This window comes from Zalophus californianus, chromosome 10 (assembly GCF_009762305.2).
Source record: "Zalophus californianus isolate mZalCal1 chromosome 10, mZalCal1.pri.v2, whole genome shotgun sequence".
NCBI classification, from domain to species: Eukaryota; Metazoa; Chordata; class Mammalia; order Carnivora; family Otariidae; genus Zalophus; species Zalophus californianus.
In genome coordinates, this window is record NC_045604.1 from 81412002 (window position 1) to 81434493 (window position 22492).

The 22492-nt window shown below is 51.5% G+C and overlaps 3 protein-coding genes across 8 annotated transcripts in view; 2 read left to right on the forward strand and 1 right to left on the reverse strand.

Annotated features, from left to right (window-relative positions):
- Nucleotides 1–7009, forward strand: part of RRN3 (RRN3 homolog, RNA polymerase I transcription factor) — a 30590-nt gene extending 23581 nt beyond the window's left edge. For 3 of the 4 annotated variants that reach the window (XM_027611612.2, XM_027611613.1, XM_027611615.1), the window contains 4 exons: nt 626–734; nt 2360–2512; nt 4228–4315; nt 5149–7009. In XM_027611612.2, coding sequence (XP_027467413.2) covers nt 626–734; nt 2360–2512; nt 4228–4315; nt 5149–5310 — 512 coding nt within the window. In that variant the 3' untranslated portion in view covers nt 5311–7009. Of the gene's footprint in view, nt 1–625; nt 735–2359; nt 2513–4227; nt 4316–5066 lie in introns of all 4 variants that reach the window. The other variant, XM_027611614.2, reaches the window with a different exon arrangement.
- On the reverse strand, nt 3126–4187 carry LOC113932442 (elongation factor 1-beta-like). The gene has a single exon (XM_035722287.1). The coding sequence runs from the start codon at nt 3920–3922 to the stop codon at nt 3182–3184; it is 741 nt and encodes a 246-aa protein (XP_035578180.1). The 5' UTR covers nt 3923–4187; the 3' UTR covers nt 3126–3181.
- A 1622-nt stretch (nt 7010–8631) lies between the features above and the next one.
- NTAN1 (N-terminal asparagine amidase) lies at nt 8632–21311 on the forward strand. Of its 3 annotated transcripts, none has more exons than XM_027610443.2 (10): nt 8632–8794; nt 14145–14247; nt 14324–14389; nt 14673–14781; nt 16256–16329; nt 17574–17627; nt 18104–18157; nt 19099–19196; nt 20461–20574; nt 20969–21311. In XM_027610443.2, exons 1-10 carry the CDS (start codon nt 8714–8716, stop codon nt 21146–21148), a joined length of 933 nt encoding a protein of 310 aa, XP_027466244.2. In that variant the 5' UTR covers nt 8632–8713; the 3' UTR covers nt 21149–21311. The 3 variants fall into 3 exon arrangements, with proteins under 3 accessions (XP_027466244.2, XP_035577993.1, XP_027466245.1); XM_035722100.1 differs by having other exon boundaries at nt 21064–21311; XM_027610444.2 differs by lacking the exon at nt 14145–14247 and having other exon boundaries at nt 8661–8794.
- Nucleotides 21312–22492: the final 1181 nt, after the last annotated feature.

The window sequence follows — 22492 nt, forward strand, 5'->3', positions numbered from 1 at the left end:
TTCTGTTTATTTGTTCCAGGAGAACAATTTTACTCCTATCTCCGTAGTTTCCTTGTGGAAAAAAAAAAAAGCTGATATATGAACAACTATCACATACTTGAATAACTTGCTCAATTTCACTAATAATTTTAGACGTGCAGGACTTGCTGTTTGTTTGCTCTTGTCAGACTGGCATACGTATCTGTCTCTGGAAGTCAGGAAGGAGAAATTCCAGTTCATACAGTCATTACCTCTTGGGAATGGAGGCTCCGCCTGTTGCCTCAACTTTGTACTGATTTCATGATTTCTCTGTAAACTCAGGGTATGCTGAGTTTACAAATATCTGAATTCCAAATTGTCGAATAAGTTCATAGCCCACTAAGAATGTGTGCTTACTTCCCCGGCCTTTGAAAGAATATGCTGTTTTCTTTAGAAAAGTTAACTTAGTCGAAAGTGAGTGTGGTTAAGCCTGGTGACCTCCTACGGGGCTCTGCATTGTGTGACTACGTGGACCTCAATTATTTAAAGCATTTCTGCAAGTAACTTTGTGAAAAATTTTTTTGATTTGTGAAATAATCCATGCTCTTGAAAGGTATTTAGACTGTCATGTTTGTACTTTGTAAAAAATGCTCTCTTTTAATCAAAGGTTTGAGGTACCTTCAAAGTCTAAATTTTGAACGTATAGTGATGAGCCAGCTAAATCCCCTGAAGATTTGTCTGCCTTCAGTAGTTAACTTCTTTGCTGCAATCACAAGGTAAGTTATTTATACTTTATGGGTGGAAATTATTTAAAAATAAATTTGTGTTAGTATCAGTATTGTACAAGTCCATTAAATTTCTGTGAAATTATTCAGTAAAATTAGTAACCATAAAACACATAAAAACTAGTAACCCCCTACTTAAAGGAAGGACTGCAGTGAAGCTTTTGTTTTTATGCTTTGATGATACTGGAAGTTACTAGTGCTTTGTATTCAAAGATGATAATTCAGTGGAAGCCTCGGCACTTTGAAATGAGTAAGGCAACCAGTAAGCTGGGAGGTACAGACCAAAGCTGTTTCTTAGAGTAATACACAGAGACCGGCTGCGGGAGGCGTGTACAGCGTCAGGCGGGGGCTGGGTCCCGCGTCCCGCGCACCCTGGAGGTGCGTCACGCAGAACTCGCTGCGTCCTCCCCGTCCTAGGGTGGTAGTGGTTAAGTCCTGTTTCACACCGGGATGGTGGGGTCCCAGAGAGACGGCATGACTCGTGAGAAGTGGCTGCCCAGTGGCCAGGCCAGTGCACAAACACAGGCAGTTTGGCATTCCCCGAACGATTCTGCTTCAGGTACAAAGAGAGTTGGAGACTTTGAGCCCTCGGTCAGGGTATTCAGGGTAGGATCATAGCTTAAAATCTTCAACACACAGGAGTCTGTTCTGTTAGGAGACAAAGGTAATTCTTTCATCCCTTAGTCCCGTAGACCGATTGCTACTCTTATTCAGTAATCTTATTTTTCCTTTGCTGGGCCTGTAGTTCAAGGTGTTCTGTCTCTCCTGAGCTCTCAAAAATGATAAGAGAATTAAGGAAAGGAATAAACGACAAGCAGGAGCGTTGGGGGGCGGAGGGGTGTGAAAGGTTCCCGCACAGTGTGGGGAGACAGGAGGCGGCAGATGGAGAGCAGCAGAGGCAGGAGCCCCTAGAATATTCCTGCGGTGGCAGCAGACTGTTCGACAGGCGTGGGTTTGGGGTCCGGTGGACAGTGGCCTTCGGGCTCACGTGTGAGGCTGAGAGCAAGACCTGGGGACGGAGGTCTGTGTCCAACTGATGGGTCATTCTGGGGCTTTTGCTTTTGCTTCCTAAATGGGTTGGGGACGCCTCTTGACCCATACAGGTGCATTTGATTTGAACTGCTGTGTCTCGTTTTGTTAATTGGTTTTTAATCGTTTGTTGGGATTTAAGCTGTTACTTTTTCAGAGTTGGGGGCGGCAGCTTAGGGGCCTCGTTACAGGCATGTCCAGTAGAGCCCTCAGCTCCCCTCAGTTACCACCGTCCTGTCAGAGAAGCCCCTTTCTGCCAGCCTCCTCATCGCCTTACAGATAGCAGACGCCACTTGGACAGCTTAGAGCATCTTGCCAACCAAGAGAGTCCTACCTCGAACACACTCAGTTTTAGTGAGTCGTGTGTATCACTGAGCACCCTCTTGCTCCTTGGCAAGCGTCTAAACAGCAGGCCCAGAAGCTGTGTCCTGAAAGCATTGCTTCCTGTTGTATGTGATTGTTTTCTTGCACGTGGTATGTGTGATATGTGTGCAGTCAGCACGGTTGTGACAGGAACAGGCACCTCTGTGCAGTTAGTGCACGAGGTTAACGCCTTCTGTCTGTGTCTTGGCTTTGTTGTTCTGCAGCAAATACCAGCTGGTTTTCTGCTACACCATCATCGAGAGGAATAATCGCCAGATGCTGCCGGTCATTAGAAACACGGCTGGCGGGGACTCGGTGCAAACCTGCACAAACCCACTTGACACCTTCTTCCCCTTCGATCCATGTGTGCTTAAGAGGTGGGTACTCTCAGCCTGTCGACCGGCCAGGGCACTGTACACGGGACGTGTATTTGCTTTCCCCAGGCTGAGGGTTTCTTTGTCGTAAGTGGCTCAGGGTCCCCGTTGCATGTTTCATGGGCCTCAGGCAGAGAATGCCTGTTAGAGGCTGTGGGGTGTGCAGCCCTGTAGTTCAAGAAGAACCCCGATTGACACCAAAGGTTTTTCATCTATCTTCTGTTTTCCTGTAAACCGGTCGTTTTCAACACAAAACGGGCTGGGTATAGAGGTTCCCGGGTGGGGAGGATGCTGCCTATTCGTGGCTCACAATTTTCTGCCAGGCGACTTGTTCCTTCCTCTAGAGACCACGTTCCCTGCTGCTGCCGAGGATAAACAGCAGCCACGCTGTTCATCTGGGCGGGTAATGGTGAAAAACCACGAGGCCAGTCTTTAACTTTGCATTTGTATAAGGACACAGGCTTACTGTGCAGTTTCTAACTAGCAACACCACGATTTAGGATTATCTGGCCTTCCAAGTCTTGGTTGACTGAAACCACATTGGTCTTTTTCCCCAAACTAATCTTTAGTAGAATTACTGTAGGAATATAAAAAATGAAATTTCAGAGTAACATAATTTTTTTTTTTGTCTTTTAAGCTTTTATTTAAGGGCAATGATCTATGATGTAGATTTTAGATCTTATTAGAAGCAGCCACATCCATGGACTGCACATAGTCCTCAAAAGCAGTGATCTGCTCCTCCAGCATATCTGTTCCAACTTTATCATCTTCCACTACACACTGTATTTGAAGTTTTTTAATTCCATATCCCACTGGAACTAGTTTAGAAGAGCCCCAGACCAAGCCGTCTGCCTGAATGCTTCGGACGCACTCCTCTAGTTTTGCCATATCTGTCTCATCATCCCAAGGTTTCACATCTAGTAATATGGAAGACTTGGCAACAAGTGCAGGTTTTTTGGCTTGCTTTGACTCATACTGTGCAAGGCGTTCCTCTCTTAGCCTCTTCGCTTCTTCGCTTTCCTCCTCCTCATCAGATCCAGAGAGATCAATGTCATCATCATCTTTACTATCTGTAGCTCCACTTCCTGTGGTGTCTTCCACATTAGCAGGGCCATACTTGCCCAAAGCTTTCTTCACTCCTGGAAGGCTGGCCTTCTCCTTTTCATAAGACTTGATGTGATTATACCAGCGGAGGGCATGATACAAGTCGGCAGGTGGGGGGCCAGAGACTGCTTCAAATACTGCCACGTCTGCTTGTGACGGCACATACCCCTGGATGTAGCTCTTGTCTGCTAGGTAGTCGTTGAGCACCTGGAGACCGGCGGGGCTTTTCAGGTCTCCAAAACCCATGCCGTCGGCTGATCCCAGGAACCGGGCAGCAGCGAAGGAAAAGAGGAGTGAAGGTAGTCCCATAATGTTGTTTTTATTTGGACTTACTCTAACTCATTGTCAGTCCTGGCAGACTTGAGAAATAATTTCATTTGAAAATAAAAAGATGAGAAACAGTAGCTGAATATGCCATCTGAGTAGATGAAGCTGTACAAACAAGGAGCCGTGTTATTTACAGTACTGACATCTAGTATTTTTTGGCACAATGATTATTTGAAACATAGTTTTTATTTTGGGTAGTGGATGCTGTTGAGTAAAGAGCCAGCCTGACATGTCTGACCTTCAGTATGGCATTGAACTTGATTTTGAAATGTGACCTCTGTCGACAGGTCGAAGAAATTCATCGATCCTGTTTATCAGATATGGGAAGACATGAGTGCAGAAGAGCTTCAGGAGTTTAAGAAACCCATTAAAAAGGTAAATTTGTGACTCAGCACACTGGGAACCTCCAGCGTGGTTACAGACCACAGTCAAATAGTACATAGCAATGTTAAATCTACAAAACATGACATTTTATTCATTCTGCCTTTACAAAAATCCAAGCTCAGTATGTTCTTACGAAAAGAATTTTTATTTTTTTTTGAATTAATTTATTTATTTGGCAGAGAGAGAGACAGCAAGAGCAGGAACACAAGCAGGGGGAGTGGGAGAGGGAGAAGCAGGCTTCCCGCGGAGCAGGGAGCCTGATGTGGGACTTGATCCCAGGACCCCAGGGATCATGACCTGAGCCGAAGGCAGACGCTTAACGACTGAGCCACCCAGGCGCCCCAAGAATTTTTATTGTTTAAAGTAGACACTCTATTATAAGCAGACTTTGGAAGTGAAGGTTTATTAAAAATCAGCTCAACAAATTAAGATCATTACCACCAAGTAACAATCTGAAATTTACTTAAGTCTCGGTTTTCATAAGTAATCATTGGAAAGCTCTTTTTTCTTTATATTTTGCTCGGGTGGGGGCGGTTGTTCATTCACTCATTTCCATTGTGTTAGGTCCAAGGGTGAGGACGCTGAGCGAGAATGCATGTCATGCTGCCTGCCCTCTTTGAGCTTAAAATCTGTTAGTTATGACGTATGACGAGCAGTTGTGTGGGTGGTTGGTCGTGAAGAAGTGTGCATCAGAGGAAGCTTCCAAAATTTAAGATATCTTTCTTTACCTTCCTCTTTCTAGAAGCGGCACATTCCTGAGAGGAGCTCTTGAAACTTCCCCTTGCCTCTGGTGATCCTACTGATGACCTCTGTTCTTTATGTAGGAGGTGGTGGACGATGAGGATGATGATTTTTTGAAAGGTGAAGTTGGGATCACTCCGAGCTCCTTTGACACGCATTTCCGAAGTCCCTCGAGTAGTGTGGGCTCTCCTCCCGTGTTATATCTGCCAGACCAGTCCCCTCTGATTGCAAGGATTTGTGATTGAGACGAGCATTCCTCCTCACCACGCCCACCCTGTTTCGACTAGAGCGGGGACATGCCTCAGGCATCTTACTTTCAAGGTAGACCTACTCTAGTGTCTGAACGGACGTGGTTTTCTTCTGTTTTTGCTCCCCTCCAGACAAAAGGAAAAGACTGGATATCATGTGCAATATTTTAGAATGGAGTTGATGATAAATGTTGAAGGCTTGGTTCTTTGTTTAATGTATATTTTATTTCTGTTACAGTTTTCTGACATCGTGAAATTTCTAATATTGGCAATAGCCTGTTTTAACCGATTGCATTTTTCACACAGGTTTTGTCTGAGCCGTACGTAGTCAAAGGACTGTGTTGATCCGATTTCTTTTCAGTGAACAACTGCTCTATGTAGACACTGTCCAGTGTCTTTAAAATGATTTACTTTGGACACATTGTTGCCCCTCAGCTGGAACTGTATCTGTGTGTTGGGATTTCAGTGGGGTGCAGGGAGGACGGGAGGAAGGTGGGGAGGTGGCCAGAGCTGGTCCCTGATGCTGGAAACTGGAGCTGGTACGGAGGACCCTCAGGGACTTTGGAGACCAGTGAAATCCTGGAGGGAAGAGCTGGAGGATTTAGGGAAATAGAAGCAGACAAATCATATGCTTGTGAGTTTAAAAATGGATTTAAAAGAAACATGGAGATCGGGGTAAATGGAATTCCCATGCACGGAGACTGGGGTTGGACTTTTATAAAACACAGCACATGGCATTTTACCCTGAGGCTCCCAGGAGCTGTTAGAACTGGAACTACTTGTTTGTAGGGGAATGTTACTTGGATTTTTTTTTTTTCCTAAACTAGAAGCAGTTGGTCATCTTGAGAATATCTTTGTGCTAACAGGGTGCGGAAAGGGGGGCTTGGTAGAATGGTTTCACTAGCGACAACAGACCAAGGTTACAGCTCCAGCCTCCGTCTGCTGGCTGTTCGGATCGTGGATTTCAGCTCAGTGAGATCCTCCTCCGGGGAGGTTCTTTTTGTACTTTTATAACTAAACACTGAGAGAGAGGAGTTGGAACAACCTCACTTTATATAACACGTGTGTGCAAACACTGCTAGACTCATTTTATAGCTATTGCATATTTTAGCTTCTTTCCTTATTTGTGTACTTTTTTGTTACTTGTGAAAATAGACATCTCTAAACATATTTATTTTTTTGCCACTTTTCCTATTATTTAAAAGCAAGTGATATTTTCTTGATCACAAATATTTTGTAATGAAATACTTTCTCTTTCCTAGGGCTTTGTATGCTCTTGTATAATTATATTGATGGCAATGTAGAGTAAATATGTTTTTGGAAAATAGAAGTTTTTATGGGTTTGAAAGGTTTTGGATATTGCGGATTTTCTTTTGGTGACTTGGTGGAAAGTCATTTGAGAACCTTTGGGTTCTCTGTTCTTTTAACTGTTGGCAAAAAAGTGGGATTTTTGTACCCTGGGTAAATGAGTATGTGAAAATGTGTCCCTAGAAGTTAACGGTAAGTGGGCCTTTGTGGGTTGAGAAGTTTTAATGTAGTTAAGGGTATCTTTATAAATAAGTGTTTAATTTCAAAGGAGTTTGAGGGAAAATAACATCGTGACAATAAAACAATGACATGGTTAATCTGGACATGTGGTTCTTACACCAGTAAAGGAGTCATGGGAGGTACCCCAATAAAGAGGCTTCTCACACAGATGCTGTGGTTTCTGTGGTTTTTACTGATGTCTTCTGAAGCTCCATGAGAAACTGCAGCTGAGCCCTTACTCTGTTACAGAGGCAGAAGTTCCCCCAGGGCGGCTGCAGGTGCTGGGAAAGAAAGTATACGCTGTGGAGGAGAGTGACCTCCAGGGGCGGCCAGTGTATCCGGGACGCCGAGAACTCGCCCAGCCACAAGAGCCTCCCCCCAGGCCTGGACCGCTTCCAGGAAAACAAACACTTCTTTGAAAAAAATGCACATGCTTTAAAGGAACATGGGGGGAAAAAAAAATTGGGGAAATTCCCTTGGGAATTCTAGGAAAAAGATTTTTCTCTTCTTCTTATTGAAAAGCCAGGCTTTCATTTGGGGTGGGAGTTCCAGGGTCTATCCTGTTGTCTGTCGGCTATGGTCGGCTCTTCCTTAACGAGAAGTGCCGAATTTGTCCCAAGTGTGAAAGGGCTGGGGACCTCACAGGTGTCACGGATAACACACTAGGCGTCTCTCTAGCTAGCTGTGTGACCTTGAACAAGTCCAAGCTCCACTGGGAGCTGTAGGGTGGACATACCTGTTACCAACTTGAGGGTTGTGAGGATTCAGGGAAAATGCATGGAAAGGCAGTAGCTGTCCAGCTGCCTTTGTGGGAAAGCTAAGCGGGAAGCCCTTGCGTGGAAGGAATTTTTCCAAGGCAAGGGTACCGTGCATCCATCCACACCGATCGCCTCTTTGGTGCTGAAGTGGTCTCACCTGGAGAGAGGAAGGGCGTTGCCCCCCCCCCCCCCAGCCCTTGCCAGGCCTTGCTTATTATGGTGGATCTTAATTCTTGGTCCTAGAATCCCCCTGGGAGCTTTGAAGACAGACACCGTTCCAACAGGGTTTGCTCTGTGAGGTGGCTCTTCATCACACCACTAGTTTTGTAAAGTTGCCTTTTGGTTGACGTATTGTGGAGTTGGGTCTATTTAAGGGATATTTCCAAATTGCAGAACAGAGAGTCCCTAGGCGAGAAGCCTATCATCAGTAGGGACTGGGTGGTATCTTGCTGATCGTCACTTCCAGGGTTCTTAGCCCATCAGTGAGTGCCTCGCGAACACCAAGCAGCAAGTGTTACTGATGATTTCTAAATGTGTGGGGCTAGCAAAGTTTCGACTCTGTTTTCGCAGTTCAGCGTTTATTGTTGATTGAACACAATCCTATGGAGCAGCATAGCCGTTGGTTCCCCAACTCGGATAACCTGCTCAAGGTCACGAGGAGAAGTAGTAGAGCCGTGATCTTGACTCCAGGCAGCCCGACCCCAGAGCCCACACTCGGGCCAGTCTTGGCTGATCCGCTAGTCGAGCCGGGAAGGGCACCAGGAGCTGAGGCTCTCGCCAGCACCCCAGCTCCCCGCCTTTTCTGGACTCCCACGCTTTCGGGACTACATTTCCCAGCGCCCCCTGCGGAGGGGGCTGGCCGCGGGCCCCTCCCTCGCGTTTGGACTACATCTCCCACAGGGCCGTGCGGCCCCGCCCCCGATTTCCCCAGCCGCTCCCGGCTGCAACGCCCCTCCTCCCCCCCCCCCCCCGCCCCGGGGGACTCCACTTCCCGGCGGCGCCCGCGGGGGGCGGGGCGCGGCGGGGCGGCCCGGGGGCGGGGGCGGGGGCCGCGGGCGGCCCGGGGCTGGGGAGGCCGCCGCCTCCCTGGGCCTGCCCGGGCGGCCGCCTCCGCGATGCCGCTGCTCGTCGAGGGGCGGCGAGTGCGGCTGCCGCAGTCCGCCGGGGACCTGGTGCGAGCCCACCCGCCTCTGGAGGTGAGCGGGGCCCGGGCTGGGGTGGGGGGAAGGGAGCTTCGAGGCGGGCCCGAAGGGCCCTGCCGGGCGGGCCCGACCCTCCTCGCCCCACCGCCTGCCTCCGCGCTCCTGGAGGCAGAGTTTAAACTTGGCGCAGCGGAACGACTGGCGGCACGTCGGGAGCCCCGGCCGCCGGCAGCGAGCCTTGGCTCGAGGCGTCTGTTGTGGGGCTTTCCCCTCCCTGGAACCTTCGAGGGCATTCTGCCGAGGCCTCTCTTTGCCGGAGGAGGGGCGGGCGGCCCAGAGAGGTTAGGCGACTTGCCCGAGGTCGCACAGCACCGCGGCCGGAGGGCGCCCGGGGACTCCCCGACCTCGAGCCGGGCTTGGCCCGTTGAGGCCACCCTGGGCAGCGCTCCTGCGCGCTGGCACTCGCCGGGGTCCGCGCCCCGCGGGGAGCCGCTCCTCCCGGCGGGGCTCCGGCCAGGGGCACCCGGCCGCTTCCCCGGGCTTTTCCCCACCTCCCCCACCTCCCCCACCTCCCCCACCTCCCCCACCTCCCCCACCTCCCCCACCTCCCCGGGGATTAGGGCCCACGGGTATTTTTAGCCAGAAGGAAGGGCCCTGCTTTCCCCCCAGCTGAGCCGTGTTGAGGACCACGCCCTGATGGAAGGGTTAGGTTTTGTTCCGTCTTCTGCTTTTGTCCTCAAGCAGATCTCTGAACCCGTGGTCCATGCTTATGCAGAGACAGTTTGGAAAGGGGTTCTTAACGTAAGAAAGAAATGGGTCCAAACCTCTCACGTGCCCCAGCTCTGGTTGAGGGGGAATCCGTCAGTTCGTTGACTGCAGATACCTACTGAGCCTCCGATGTCTGTCGGGCACCGTGTTCGCCTGTTTCCTACATGCAGGGCAGACTGCTTTACAGCCTAGTTAGAGGGGATGGTTTTTGATTACAGAACGGCTCAAAAACCATACACTGTTAAGTGCCATCCAGGAAGAATGCCCGTTTGCACTGTGAGGTGAAGCGGACGAACTTGACCCAGCCTTGAGGCTCACCGAAGGCTCACCGAAGGTCGTAGTGGGGTTTCCTGTTAACCGTTGCACACTTTGGAAGTATTTTGTCTGCATACTTGTTGTGTTGATTCTCCCTCGATCTGTCCCCCAGAACATGAGCTTCCTGAACAGACTGTGTGTTATTGCTCCGTGTCCTCCGCGCCTAGGGTAGTCTCTGGCCATGAATCTGCGCTTTGCAAATGTTTGTTATATCCATGAATAAGCAGAAGGACCCCTGAGAATGACCTGAAGGATGAGGAGTTACAGGGAAAAGGGGGCACCTCTGTGATTCTCAGCCTGCAGTTCAAGAAAACAGTCGACCTTCTGGGTACTTAGACATCAGGCCCTGTTCTAAGCGTTTTCCTTGGGCTGCATCGCTGTCGCCTCGTTAACTGATGAAGTCGGAGTAGGACTCTCCAAGGGGAAAATATTTTAGCTGCCTAAAGAATTTAGGGGACACTATTTTTATGTCTCCCTGAGAATTTCTGTGATAAAAAGTTAGGAAGAGTGTCCGAAGCAGCACACTCAGTGGAGCGTCGGGAGGGCTGTGATAGGCCAGGATGGCCGGCCAGCTTGAAGGCTGGCTGCCTAGTGGGGGCCAGTGTGCATTACAGGAAACTGGGGGTGCTCACCGCCTTTGCAGCGGTCTTAGGGAAGGATGGACGCAGGGGAGAGATCAGAACAGGGGGAGGAGGGGGAGAGCAGGTGGATGGGCAGGGTTCCCCCCGGCGCAGAGGGGATGAGGGGAGAGAGTGGGAGATAGAGACCCAGGGAGGTGGGTCGCCCCGGGGTTAGAGGGGTTTCGGTGGATCTTTGACCGAATAAGCAGTGGGGTGAAATGAAAGCTTTCATTAGTTTTTCTAGAACTAGTCGTGCGTGACTTTTTTAAGAACGAACATATAGACGTCAAAAAGGACACCACAACCACTGTTGGCGTTTTGGTGCAGAGGTTTTTCTTTACATACAAATGATGTACTTCCGAAAGTGAGCGCAAACTCCATACTCTGTTCGGCGATGTGTCTTTTTCACGGGACGCTCTGGCCTGTGCGGCGGCAGCCGTTAGAAACCCGTCCCTAGCCAGGCCCGGCACCGAGCAGGAGTGGCAGGCCTTACGGGGACGCCGGGGGACGTGCCCCGCCTGCGGAAGCAGGTGTTCTCGCTTGGCCCATGTTAGAGATGAACCCATTTTAGAGATGAGCACAGACAGGTGGAGTGAGTTGCCCGGAGCCCCACATCGTGGGAGTGGTGAAGCCCGCGTGGGGACCCGGACGGCCTGCCTTTGGCTCTAGCGTGGCGCTGCTCAGTCTGGACCCCCTTTCCCCCCACTACATGGGGCCCCTTATATGTCATCACCATGAAAGAAAATGGAAAACCCAGTTCCTCAGTCATACTAGCCACGTTTCTGGTGCTCAACAGCCACGGGCGTGGTGAGTGGCTACTCTGAGACAGGGCAGGTCTATATCCGTGGTCAGCATCGCAGAACATTCATTCCTCTGGGTGGGGCTCTCATCTTTGAGCCTTTGCTCTTACCGAGTCACCCGCCGGTGCTCAGTAGCCAGTCCCCCAGCATCGTGCTAAGTGTGGTTCCGTAGCATTACACGGCATGAATGCCCCGTAACTTAGTTCCTGCTTCTCAGCATGCAGGGTATTTCTAAATCTTCGGCGTTTTAACATTCACAGAGCTAAGTCTTAATAACCCCCCCCTAATTATTCCCACAAGTGAAATTGCTGGACTCAAAGGGTTTCCGAGCAGGAAAGGGATGGAACAGAATCAGCCTTGAGAAGCAGTGACGCCGGCAGCCATTGGGGAGGGTCGCGTGGGTGGCGAGGGGGACCTCGGGGTCAGGGAAACAGGCGGGCATGGGGACGGCCACCCAGTTAATCCTCACACAGGCTAAGGAGCAGACAGCATCATCCCCTTTTCCCTGGGGTGGAGGAGAACTTGCAGGAAGAACTGACAGACTATGGCAGCAGGGGAGAGGGACGCGTGGTCATACTAAGTGATTGGCTAAGACAGGGGTCAGTGAACTCCAGCCCCGGGCCAGATGCTGACTGTGGACAGCCGGTGAGCCACGAATGGTTTTTACATTTTTAAATGGGGGGTGGGGAGGAAATCCAAAGAGGAGTATTTCGTGACATGTGAAATTATAGCAAATGAATTCAGATGGCGGTGTCGCCCATAAATGAAGTCTTCCGGGGACAGCACGCCCGTGTACTTGTTTACATGTTGTCTCCGCTCGCAGGCTACACAGCAGAGCCTAGTGGTTGCAAGAGGAGACCGCACCCCAGCAGAGCCCCAAATAGTTACTCTCTGGCCCTTTTCAGAGAAAAGTTTGCTGAGCCCTGGCTGAAGCGAGGGGCGCTCAGGAAGAGGAATTGGGAAACGAGAGCCTGCCCAAGAGGGGATTCCTTGGGGACTCCGAGTTTCCAGAGATTAGCAGACGTTGAGAAGACGGGGCTCCTTTATTTCAGGAAGGGATGGGAGCTCATGAAGTAGCTCTCCCGTGTTTTTGCACCGTGGAGAAGTTTGGCTAAACTTTTTTTCATTTCTTAACGTGGGAAACCCAAACAACATGTTCTTGTCCCTTTGTGGCATCCTCTCTTCTGATTTATGCTCCTGTCTGCTGGGAAATTGGAGCTGGGTTGGGGGCGGGGTGCTAGGACGTCACGATTTCTGGTCTTGGGTATGCAAGTGGCAGTTCATGCTCGCACACACGGCTTTGCTTTTGGGTGCTGGCCCCGCGTGAAAGCGGTTGGTCACAAGTTGCCTTCGCCCTCCTTTCCCCGCCCCCGAAAGACTAAAGCAGAAGGTATGTGCTCAAGGGGGAACACAAGGCAAAGCTGCCTTCTCCCGTCTCCGGCCTGACACCGCAGCTCCTGGGCTCCTTCTGGTTGGTTCTGTGGAGGAGGCACGGTCTTGCTCATTGCCGCCTCGCTTCCAGTTAATGAAGGTTTATGAAAAGAAGAAAACATGGTGTAACTAGTCAAGCTGATCATGGTTGGTTGGTTGGTTGATTTTTACATCTTGTGTTTTACGAAGTCAGCAAGCACCAACCCGCATGAGCCCCAGGCAGGAGACAAGCCTGTAAGACCAGAAAGCTCTCTGCTCCAGGCCCGACACTGCGCAGTGGGATGGGAATTTGTTCTCTGAGGAGCTTGCTTGTTGCAAGTGAGAAGGAAGGACACAGCGCGTGTATCCTGTGATGGTATAAATCGTTCTATCGGTCTGACGTCTTTGAAAAAAAGTTTGTTTTCATTGAAGAATTGAACCACCTGAGGGTTTATTATTATTATTATTTTGAATTTTTTTAGGGTACTGCCTAAAATTTTTTAAAAGATTTTATTTATTTATTTGACAGAGAGAGACACAGCGAGAGCAGGAACACAAGCAGGGGGAGTGGGAGAGGGAGAGGCAGGCTTCCCCGACGCGGGGCTCCATCCCAGGACCCTGGGATCATGACCTGAGCTGAAGGCAGACGCTTAAACGACTGAGCCACCCAGGGGCCCCTGCCTAAGATTTTTTTTAAACCCTAATTCCAGGGTGGTTGCCATCCCGGGTGATAATATTCGCTTCAGGCGCACCATCCGGTGATTCAGCGCTTCCACGCACGGGTGTGCGTGCTGACCGCGGAATCATGCTCACATTCAAGGAGAGGAAGTTTTGACACCTGATATTAACACGGCCTTTCCATGGGTTGGCTGGCTCCTGGCCACTCCTTTCTGGTAGGGACCCCATCAGAGAGCATTCGCAGAATGGAGCCTCCCGTGTGTAGTAGCGCCTGAGCCCTGCTGTAGGAACTGGTATAGTTAGAGCTTTTAAGTTTTGGGTTTTGTGGGGCTTTTTTTTTTTTTTTTTTACGCTTTTGTATCTTTTCCATTTACATCGCCAGACCATCTTCCTATATGTGGCCTTCAGTGTTGCTGGCCGCTTGCGGGGAGGTGCACGTTCGGGGTGCATACTCAGTGCGGGGGTCCCAAAGTGGGAGGGCCAGATGGGGGACAGGGAGAGTCCTAGCCTCACTCCCCACGAGGGCTGTGGCTGCGGAGCCGGCCGGGGCGCTGGCCCCGACACTCTGATTCCCTTCCCAGTTGCAGAGTTGGGCAGAGTCTCTTGCTCCTGAGTCAGGTCTCGTTTTGTGGGTTCATCAAGGAAGAGAACTTCACCGTTCCTCTGCCCTGTCCCCCACGATAGCGACTGCTGTCCCGTTAGCTTAGCTGGTCCACCTGGTAGTGCTCCCACGCCGAGCCCTGCGAGCCCTCGCTGGGTACCCAGCCCTCACTAATTTCCATCACTATTTTATTTTTTTTCTTAATTAAACAGGAAAGAGCCAGACTTCTCAGAGGTCAGTCTGTTCAACAAGTGGGACCCCAGGGCCTTCTGTATGTTCAGCAAAGAGAGCTGGCAGTGACCTCCCCAAAGGATGGTAGGTTAGGAAGCCGTGCATTGGGCGTTACCCCCCAAGGCTACTGGATATTTTATTTTCTTTCTTTTTCAAACAGGCTCCATCTCCATTCTGGGTTCTGATGATGCCACCACTTGTCACATTGTGGTCCTGAGGCACACAGGTAGGATGAGAGACACGAAGGAAACCGTTCCTTAAAGCAGCCGCCCGCGTGGGGCCGTCAGAGCCTGCGCCTGAGTCTCCCGGGCCCCGCTCACCTCTCCAGCCTGCGTGCTGTCTCCCCGTGGCCCTGGTCAGGAGGGTTGGCCGGGGCAGCACAGATGTTTCTGTTCCTTCTTCCTCCAGGCTACCCAGAGATGAGGCGGTCCAAAGGGACAGCAGTAGGTGTGCCTGGCATCCCGGGCTCTCACGGCGAATAACCTGAGTCATTCCACCCTTTCCTTCAGGTAACGGGGCCACCTGCTTGACCCACTGTGATGGAACCGACACCAGAGCGGAGGTCCCCTTGATCATGAGCTCCATAAAAGCCTTCTCTGACCACGCTCAGTGTGGAAGGTGAGCTCCACACTCGTCTGTCTTGTGCTGTCGGGAACCGTGCACCCTGGTGTGGCGGGGCCGGCCGTGGCAGCAACGCAGGAGGTCATGGCCATGGTGGCCGCCTTGCTCCCGGGGAGCAGAACTGGCACGGCGTGGGCCCCTCGTCAGTGGTTGTGGGGTGACGGGTACAGGCTGACGGTCCTGAAGGTCTGACTTTGAACCTCCGGTTGTCTTGTCACTCACGTGCTTTGAGATGTTCACGTGTCCGACGTCGCTTTTTTAGACCCCAGATGCTGCCTCCCCGCGTCCGTCCGTTCTTCTGGCAGTCACTTGTTGGGGGCTTCCTCCCAGTCAGAAGGTGCCCCGGGGCGCCCCCATTTAAGGCAGGGGGGCCTTCAGGGAGCCCCACGGGATGTTATGCGGTGGGAAGGGCTGGAGGCAGGGAAGCTCTGCAAGTTTCCTTCGTGTCACCCAGGCCGGGCCGGCCTTGGGAGCGTGTGCCCCATGTGGGTGGCGCTCGGTGATTTCACTCGATGCTGGGCGTGCTCGTTCCGCGGGGACACGGTGGCGGGGGGGTGGGGTTGGGGGGTCCTTGCTGGGTTCTGGAACTAACGTGGCAGGTCTGCTGCAGGACACCCGGGCAGGCGAACCTGGAGCCCCGTGCCCATCACGGCGCCTCCTGCTGGCTCACGTTCGTTGGGGCCCCTTGATGCTTGTCCTCGTGCTGGCGACATGGCCGGTTCAGTGGCCGCTTCGGGTTCCTTGGTCAGGAAGGCTTTGTCTGCCATAGAAGGCGCTGTTCCGGGCTGCGGACAAGGGGGGTCGGTAGACGAGGGCGGGAGACACGGGGTCCAGCAGGGGAGTTCGGGGTTTCCAGCCGCGGGGCTTCTCAGGCCTCGGCCGTGCTAGTGTGTGTGGGGACCGTCCTCGGGAGGCTCGCCCCGAGGGAGCGGCAGGGGGTCCCCAGCTTGGAAAAGCTGGCATAGTGGGTACGCGTGGCTTTAGGAACCGACCGCGTTTCCCTCTCGGAAATGGAGAGGATACTCCGTCCGTCCGGGTGAGGTGGACGGGAGCTAGCACGGAGGGGCCCAGTGCAGTCTCCGCGCCATCGGCCGCCTCCCCTGCCCAGCCCCGCGCCCCGTCAGGCTGAGAGACGTGTCCGAGGTTTCTGGAAGCCCCGCGTTGGGTGGGTGAAAGCGGGCGGTAGTCCTGCTCCTCCGGAGCTGGGCGTCTGGCCCTCCGCGGCGCAGCGGTGCCTGTCGCCAGCAGACGCAGCTCCCCTGGGCCGTCGGGGCCCCTGGACGGGGTCCCCAGAGGCTCGCGCAGCCCTTGGCAGCCTCACCCGTTTCCCCCAGTGCCACCCAGACGTGTCCTCCCTGCGCCACGGCATGGACGTGGCCCGCAGGAGGCACCGCTGGAGCGTGGCTTCGTGGACGCGGAGAGCTGTGTGCCCGAGTGTGGGCCTCTGACCCCCGTCCTGTCTCTTTGCCAGGCTGGAAGTGCACCTCGTGGGAGGCTTCAGTGACGACAGGCAGTTGTCACAAAAACTTACTCATCAGCTTCTCAGTAAGTGCCCTGCTTTCTCCCAACTCCGACAGAAGCCTGCGCCCACTGTGGCTTGGGTAAAAACATCCTCGTTAGTGCCAAACCTCGGAGGGGCCCCGCTGCTTGGAGCCGGGACTCGGGCAGGAGGAGCGCAGAGCTCGGTTTTCAGGGGCTGAGGGGACGGGGGCCAGAGTGTCCGTGCGACAGCAGTCCACCCGGTCCCAAATACCACTGACCTATGTAAAGGCAGAACCGCCCTCTGGGCCGTAGCGTCCATTTTAATCTGCAGAACATTAGAACACCGCTGATGCCACTGTTTCCCCTACCGAGGTAGCGCTGAAGCCCCCGCTCTGTGAGCCACGAGGCGGCGAGCTGGGCACGTTTGCATGCGCTGGCATAGTCGCTGCTGCAGGCTCTGGGCAAGGCGACCTGGCATCTTGGCTCGAGTCTTTTTTAAAAATTTTATTTGACATAGAGAGATACAGCGAGAGAGGGAACACAAGCAGGGGGAGTGGGAGAGGGAGAAGCGGGCTCCTCGCTGAGCAGGGAGCCCGATGTGGGACTCGATCCCAGGACCCTGGGATCATGACCTGAGCCGAAGGCAGACGCTTAACGACTGAGCCACCCAGGCGCCCCTTGGCTTGAGTCTTAAAAAGGTTTCATGTCCTTTGACCCAGTAATTTGCACCTGGGAATCTAAGAAAATCACCGGCAACGTGCGCAGAGATGTATGCCCAAAGATGGGCAGTAAGAACATTCTTTACGTTCGGAAATAGTCTAACGTCCATCAGTAAAGAAACAGCTCAGGAGCCATTAAGCAAGACTTAGAATTACGTGGGAAGGTAGGTGCATTGTGGGGACATAAAGCTGCCCACCTGGAGTGGACTCAGCAGGGCACGGGCCAGGAAGAAAGGAAACGTACGTGCCGCTCACTGCTGGGACTATGGACGTTAAAAACCCACGTACTTAGACCAGTAAAAACCCATATACTCCTTATACTTGCCTGTATTTCCCTTTTTTTTTCTTACAGTGATCAAGTTTTTTATAACTGTTGATTAAGAGTAAAAAGCCTACGCATCAGCGGTGCCCCCACAGGCCTCAGCAGGGAGAGAGGAGGGGGTAGCCTCGGTCAGTTTGCTTTGGGCCTGAGGCTGGGAACGGGCCTGTCACTTGGCCCGTGGGGTGCTGTGGCGTCCTTCCGTGGGAATCTGGCCCCTTCTCGCCTCACTCAGCCTGTGTGCTGCTAACTAGGAACTATCGTTGTAGGTGAATTTGACAGACAAGCAGAGGACATTCACTTAGTGACACTGTGTGTGACAGGTGAGTTCTGCCGTCCTCCCCAAAGCTGGTGCCCTCACCCTCAAAGCAAGACCTCGCAGAAGCACCTCAGTCATGGGAGACAGTCTGGCAGCGCCTGGCTGACGCGTGTGCCACTGGTGTCGTCTGTGGCCACGGCCCGCCCCTCCCCCGCGGACACCCTGACCCCCACCTTCACCCTTCCTGGGGACTTTCAGAGGCTTCCCCGGCCCCTTCCCCACGTGTGGTGGACGGCTGAGGGTGCAGGGGGCCGGGAGGCTCTAACTCAGGACGGGGCACTTTGTGGACTGTCAGTCCCCCTGCTCGGGGACCCCCCTGCTCGGGGACTTGGCAGGGACGCAGGAAAACAGTCCGTTGCGTGTTCTGATTTTTTCTCCTTTTGCAGTGTGGGCTCCTTCTTGGCTTTAATTATGGAACATGAAGGCAATTGTTGCGTATTTCTTAGATCTTAAAAAGAACCTTTTTGTTGTTATTGTCAGAATTAAATGACCGGGAAGAAAACGAAAACCACTTTCCAGTGATTCATGGCATTGGTAAGTAGCATGTTTGGTCGAGGGTCAGAGGCCATTCCTGTGCCGGCAGGACAGGCTCCGGTCATCACGTTGGGAGCCGCTGTGCTCACTGTAGGTTCCTGTCCTCGCTCCTCTGCGGGCCCCGGGCAAGCAGCATGCCTTCTCTGCCCTCTGGCTACAAAACCAAGAATGTCCACAATCCCAAAAGCACAGGGACAAACAAGGGAGCGGGTAGAAAGCAGAGCCAGCGGCACGGGGAACAGGGCTCCCCTCCAGCCGGGGCTCCGGGGTCAGTACAGGCATTTGCGTCTCCTTACACATGAACAACCTGGTAAGGTCTGGCTGCGAACCCAGTTCCTCCTAAGCAAAGCGTAAAGCTCTTCGGGCTCAAGAAAACCCAGAACCCTCTCCCGCGACAGCCCCCAGGGCCGCTGAGGTTGAGAGCAGGGGGAAGCTAGCTGTGTTTGCAGAGGATTTCTGTCCCATCTGTGATCGTGTATATTCCATTCCCTAGAATTGTGTATGGCAGAAGTAACAACATTTAAAAACACCAGATTTGGCCATGATCCCATGCCACACTTCTGCCCCCAGCCGTTCAGAGATCCATGCGGTCACAGGGCCGAGCAGGGAGGTTTGCCATGCGCTTGCATGGAGGGATGGTGGGCTGCCCATGGGCGCAGGGGGAGCTGCTCTTGGTTCAGGGCAAAGTCTTCCCGAGTCTGGCCCGGGCCCCACTGTGTGCGCGACGGGCTCGGCTGAGATGGGACGGTGGTCAGAGGCCCGCTAGGAGTTTCCCTCTGCACGAAGGGAGAAGCTACACTCTTCACAGTGGAAATGAACAGAATGATTCTCCTCTCTCTCTAGGGGAGACTCACCACGCTCTGTTACAGGTGGGAGAAATGTAAGACCATGCAAACTTTCCATTTGTGTCTTAAGTCAGAGAAAATGTTTGTCCCCCACAGCTGTCAACATTAAGACGGCAGAGATTTACCGAGCATCCTTCCCAGATCGGGGTCCAGAGGAGGAGCTCCGTGCTGCCCGAGCTTTAACAGGAGGACCAGTGAGTTTGAAATCGTCTTTGTGTTAAGAGGGGGGAAAAAAAAGGGCATCGCAGTCCAAAGCCTCAAGTTTTGTAGACCTTAGAAGTGAACAGTTTGAGTTTCTTTAAAGCTATAAAATGATCAGGGATCAGCTCTCTTTCCCACACACAACAAAGAATAATATTAGGTTGCAATCTCAAGACCCCAGTTCTCTGCCTTGAAGGTGTAGAGGGAGGGAACATGTGCCCCACCATTCATTGCAAAGAGAACGGACCCTTTTTACTTAGTGCAACCTTTACCTACATGTCCCGCAAGGAAAGGAGACCCAGGCACTGGGAAGAAGAGTTTTCTCCCTCGGCAGCACACACTCCTTTGGACCAAGTCCTTGAAGGGCGATCTGCTGGAACAAGTAGATTAATCCAAAACGATGATCAGATTGGTTTTTACAAGTTTGATCGCCAGGGATGCTTTATTAATACTAACACCTTAATTTTGGAATTTAGAGAAAAATCCAAGCCTTACGTGCCATTTAAAAATACTTAAAGGGTGCTTTCACCCCTTCCCCGGTGTGAGACACCTGACAGCGCATTCACACACACACACACGCACGCCCCTCCTGCGAGAGGTGTGCGCACGAATGGGGTGTGGACGTTTTCATTGGAGAAATGTTTGGCCTTCAGAGCAATCTCTTTTGCCAACCAGTGCACAGCTGGAAGGTTCCTTCTGCACTTTTTGCAGCCGCACAGTAGACTGGACTCTGCTAACCTCAGCACCTAGCTCAGTCTCGGGAACCCAAACCCAACGCTGCTGGTTTGAACCCACCACTGGCAGCTGAGGGGATTCGGGGAATTGGACCATTGGGCAAATGAGCGTTTGTACAAGTTGGTTTCTCCAGGCTTTTGATGGGCCTGCACGGTGTGCTCTGAAGTTGCGGGTACATGGGTGCTTGGGCACAGGTTCTGCGGCACGTTTGTGCAGCAGTGAGTCCAGCCGCCGTGGACTTGGGTCGGGCTCACCCACGGCTGCGGGCCCACTGTCCCCCTGAGCCTCAGGTTTTCACCTCAAATGAGAAAAACACTATCTTCCTCAAGGACTGTTGTCAGGACTGGAGGAAATACTGCATGTTACTCACACAGGGCAGTAGCAGCTTTTATCAGGAGACATTTTCCAGAAGCTTAGCCTCCAGGTACATGCGTGACTGCTGGACTGCACTGGGTTGGCGTTACTGGTGGGGTTTGAGAAGCGGGGAACATGCCTTACATTCTGTCCTGGAAATGTTCTTAGATGATTAGTATTTACGACGCAAAGACAGAGCAACTGCGTATAGGACCGTATTCCTGGATGCCCTTTCCACATGTGGATTTCTGGCTGCAGCAAGATGATAAGCAAATACTAGAGGTGAGAATTTACAGGTTGGGTAAATCCTAAATCTCTGCACCCTGGTTTCTTCATCTGTAAGAAAAAATAAGTTTAGAGCAGAGACACTTTTCTTGTGGTGGGTAGTAGTAATTTTTAGGATGCTATCGGCAGACTCCGTTTTAACTTCTGGATCAGCAGAGAAGTTAGGTCCCAGCCAGGCGTTTGCATGGGTCGGAAGGAGTCTGCAGGCAACTGCTCTTCTCCCGTTACTGCAGGACCCTCACGTCCTGGGTGATTTTGTAACGGACAGATACTGGGTGACCGGAACATCCAGATCCATGTTTAAGAACACAGAGATACTGTGACAGCTCTATCAGGGAGGCTAACGGAGCCAGGTTCTTCCTCTCTCATACGAGGAATCTTGTTTTTCCAGAACCTTTCCACTTCGCCTCTGGCTGAGCCGCCCCACTTTGTGGAACATATTAGGTCTACCTTGATGTTTTTAAAAAAACACCCATCTCCCACCAGCGCACTGTTTCCTGGAAACAAGGCTCTGCTCTACAAAAAGAATGAAGGTGGCTTATGGGAAAAGATCTCTTCTCCAGGAAGCTAAACACGGGATCACCAAAGAAAGCAAGCAACTTGTTGGCCTGACAAAGACCACCGTGGGGGCTGCAAAGAATGCGCATTAGAATCTACATCTGCTGAGTCTTAGGGCTCCTTCCTTACTGTCCTTCAAATGACTTTCAAAATAAAATCTTATTTTGGCAAAGGCATTTGTTTAGGTTTACTTTCTGCTCGCTGAAGCTGATCTCCAGCCTTCTCCTTGTTGGTAATACGAGCCCCGTAGGGGCTGCCTGCCTTGCGATTGGACAAGCCACCGTTTCGGATATGTGGTATTTCTAATTGTTTAGTCAAGGAATAAAGGAAAAACGGTAAGTACAGTACAGATAAACAGTATTTAAAATGCACTGAAATTCTGTGACAATCTATGCATCTCATAGAGGGGTTTTTTGGCCCCAAAATGTCTTAGAATCATCAATTAAAGCTGGTATTATACTTCTAGATGGAGATGAAAAGTTCAGAATCTGATCAGTCTGCTGTGCAATATAATTAATCTCCTAGGAGACTACATTTAACGTGTTACAAAGAGCCACTGGTAAGTCTGTTCTTTTAGTGTAAGGTCATTAAAATGCCCACATTGTGATATATGCCAGTTACACTTGTTAGAGACTTTTAGGTTTCTGAAGTTGCTACCCTAAAGGCAGGCACAGTGCCTGATTACTGTGTAGAAACTGAACTCACTGGTAACAATTTCAAGAACCTTTATTGAAACCAACATTCAAATAGTGTCTTAAGGGTGAAATTCTGTTTCAGCAAAACCAATTTAACAATTCCAAATATATATAAAAACATTTAAAAATTAATCTTGTTAAAGGTGATAATTTCCCCTTTCCCCATGTTATCTGCTATACTTCATTGCACCAAATAAACAGGGAAGACTTTAATCATCTGCACCAAAAAAAAAAAAAAAATTGCATTTTGACAAGTGCCAAATGTCAGAGATCACATCCAATCAGAGTCTAATTATAGGCTTAATATGGTGTAACTAAGGCTTCCAACACGACAGCTCACAAACCCAGTGTGAAACCCCACTATCTTGAGGTGTCCCGTAGCTTAACTTGGCTGGACTAAAGGCACAGGGGCCATTACCTAGGATAAATGAGGAGACGCAGTACTTCCAGAAAAGTAGAAACGGGCAGTATTTCAGGGCTTACTTCCAGTTATTTCTGCAGTGGTCTGGCTTGACCAGCCTGAGCAAGATGACTTTTCTGGTTGTTTCTGAGTTGGGCCCAAAGGGGTGAGGTGCTAGTGGGGAGAAGCCACAGAAGCTCCCATGTCAAATGGGTCAAAGGGATACTTAAGAATTTAACTGGGTGCTACACAGCGTAGTTAA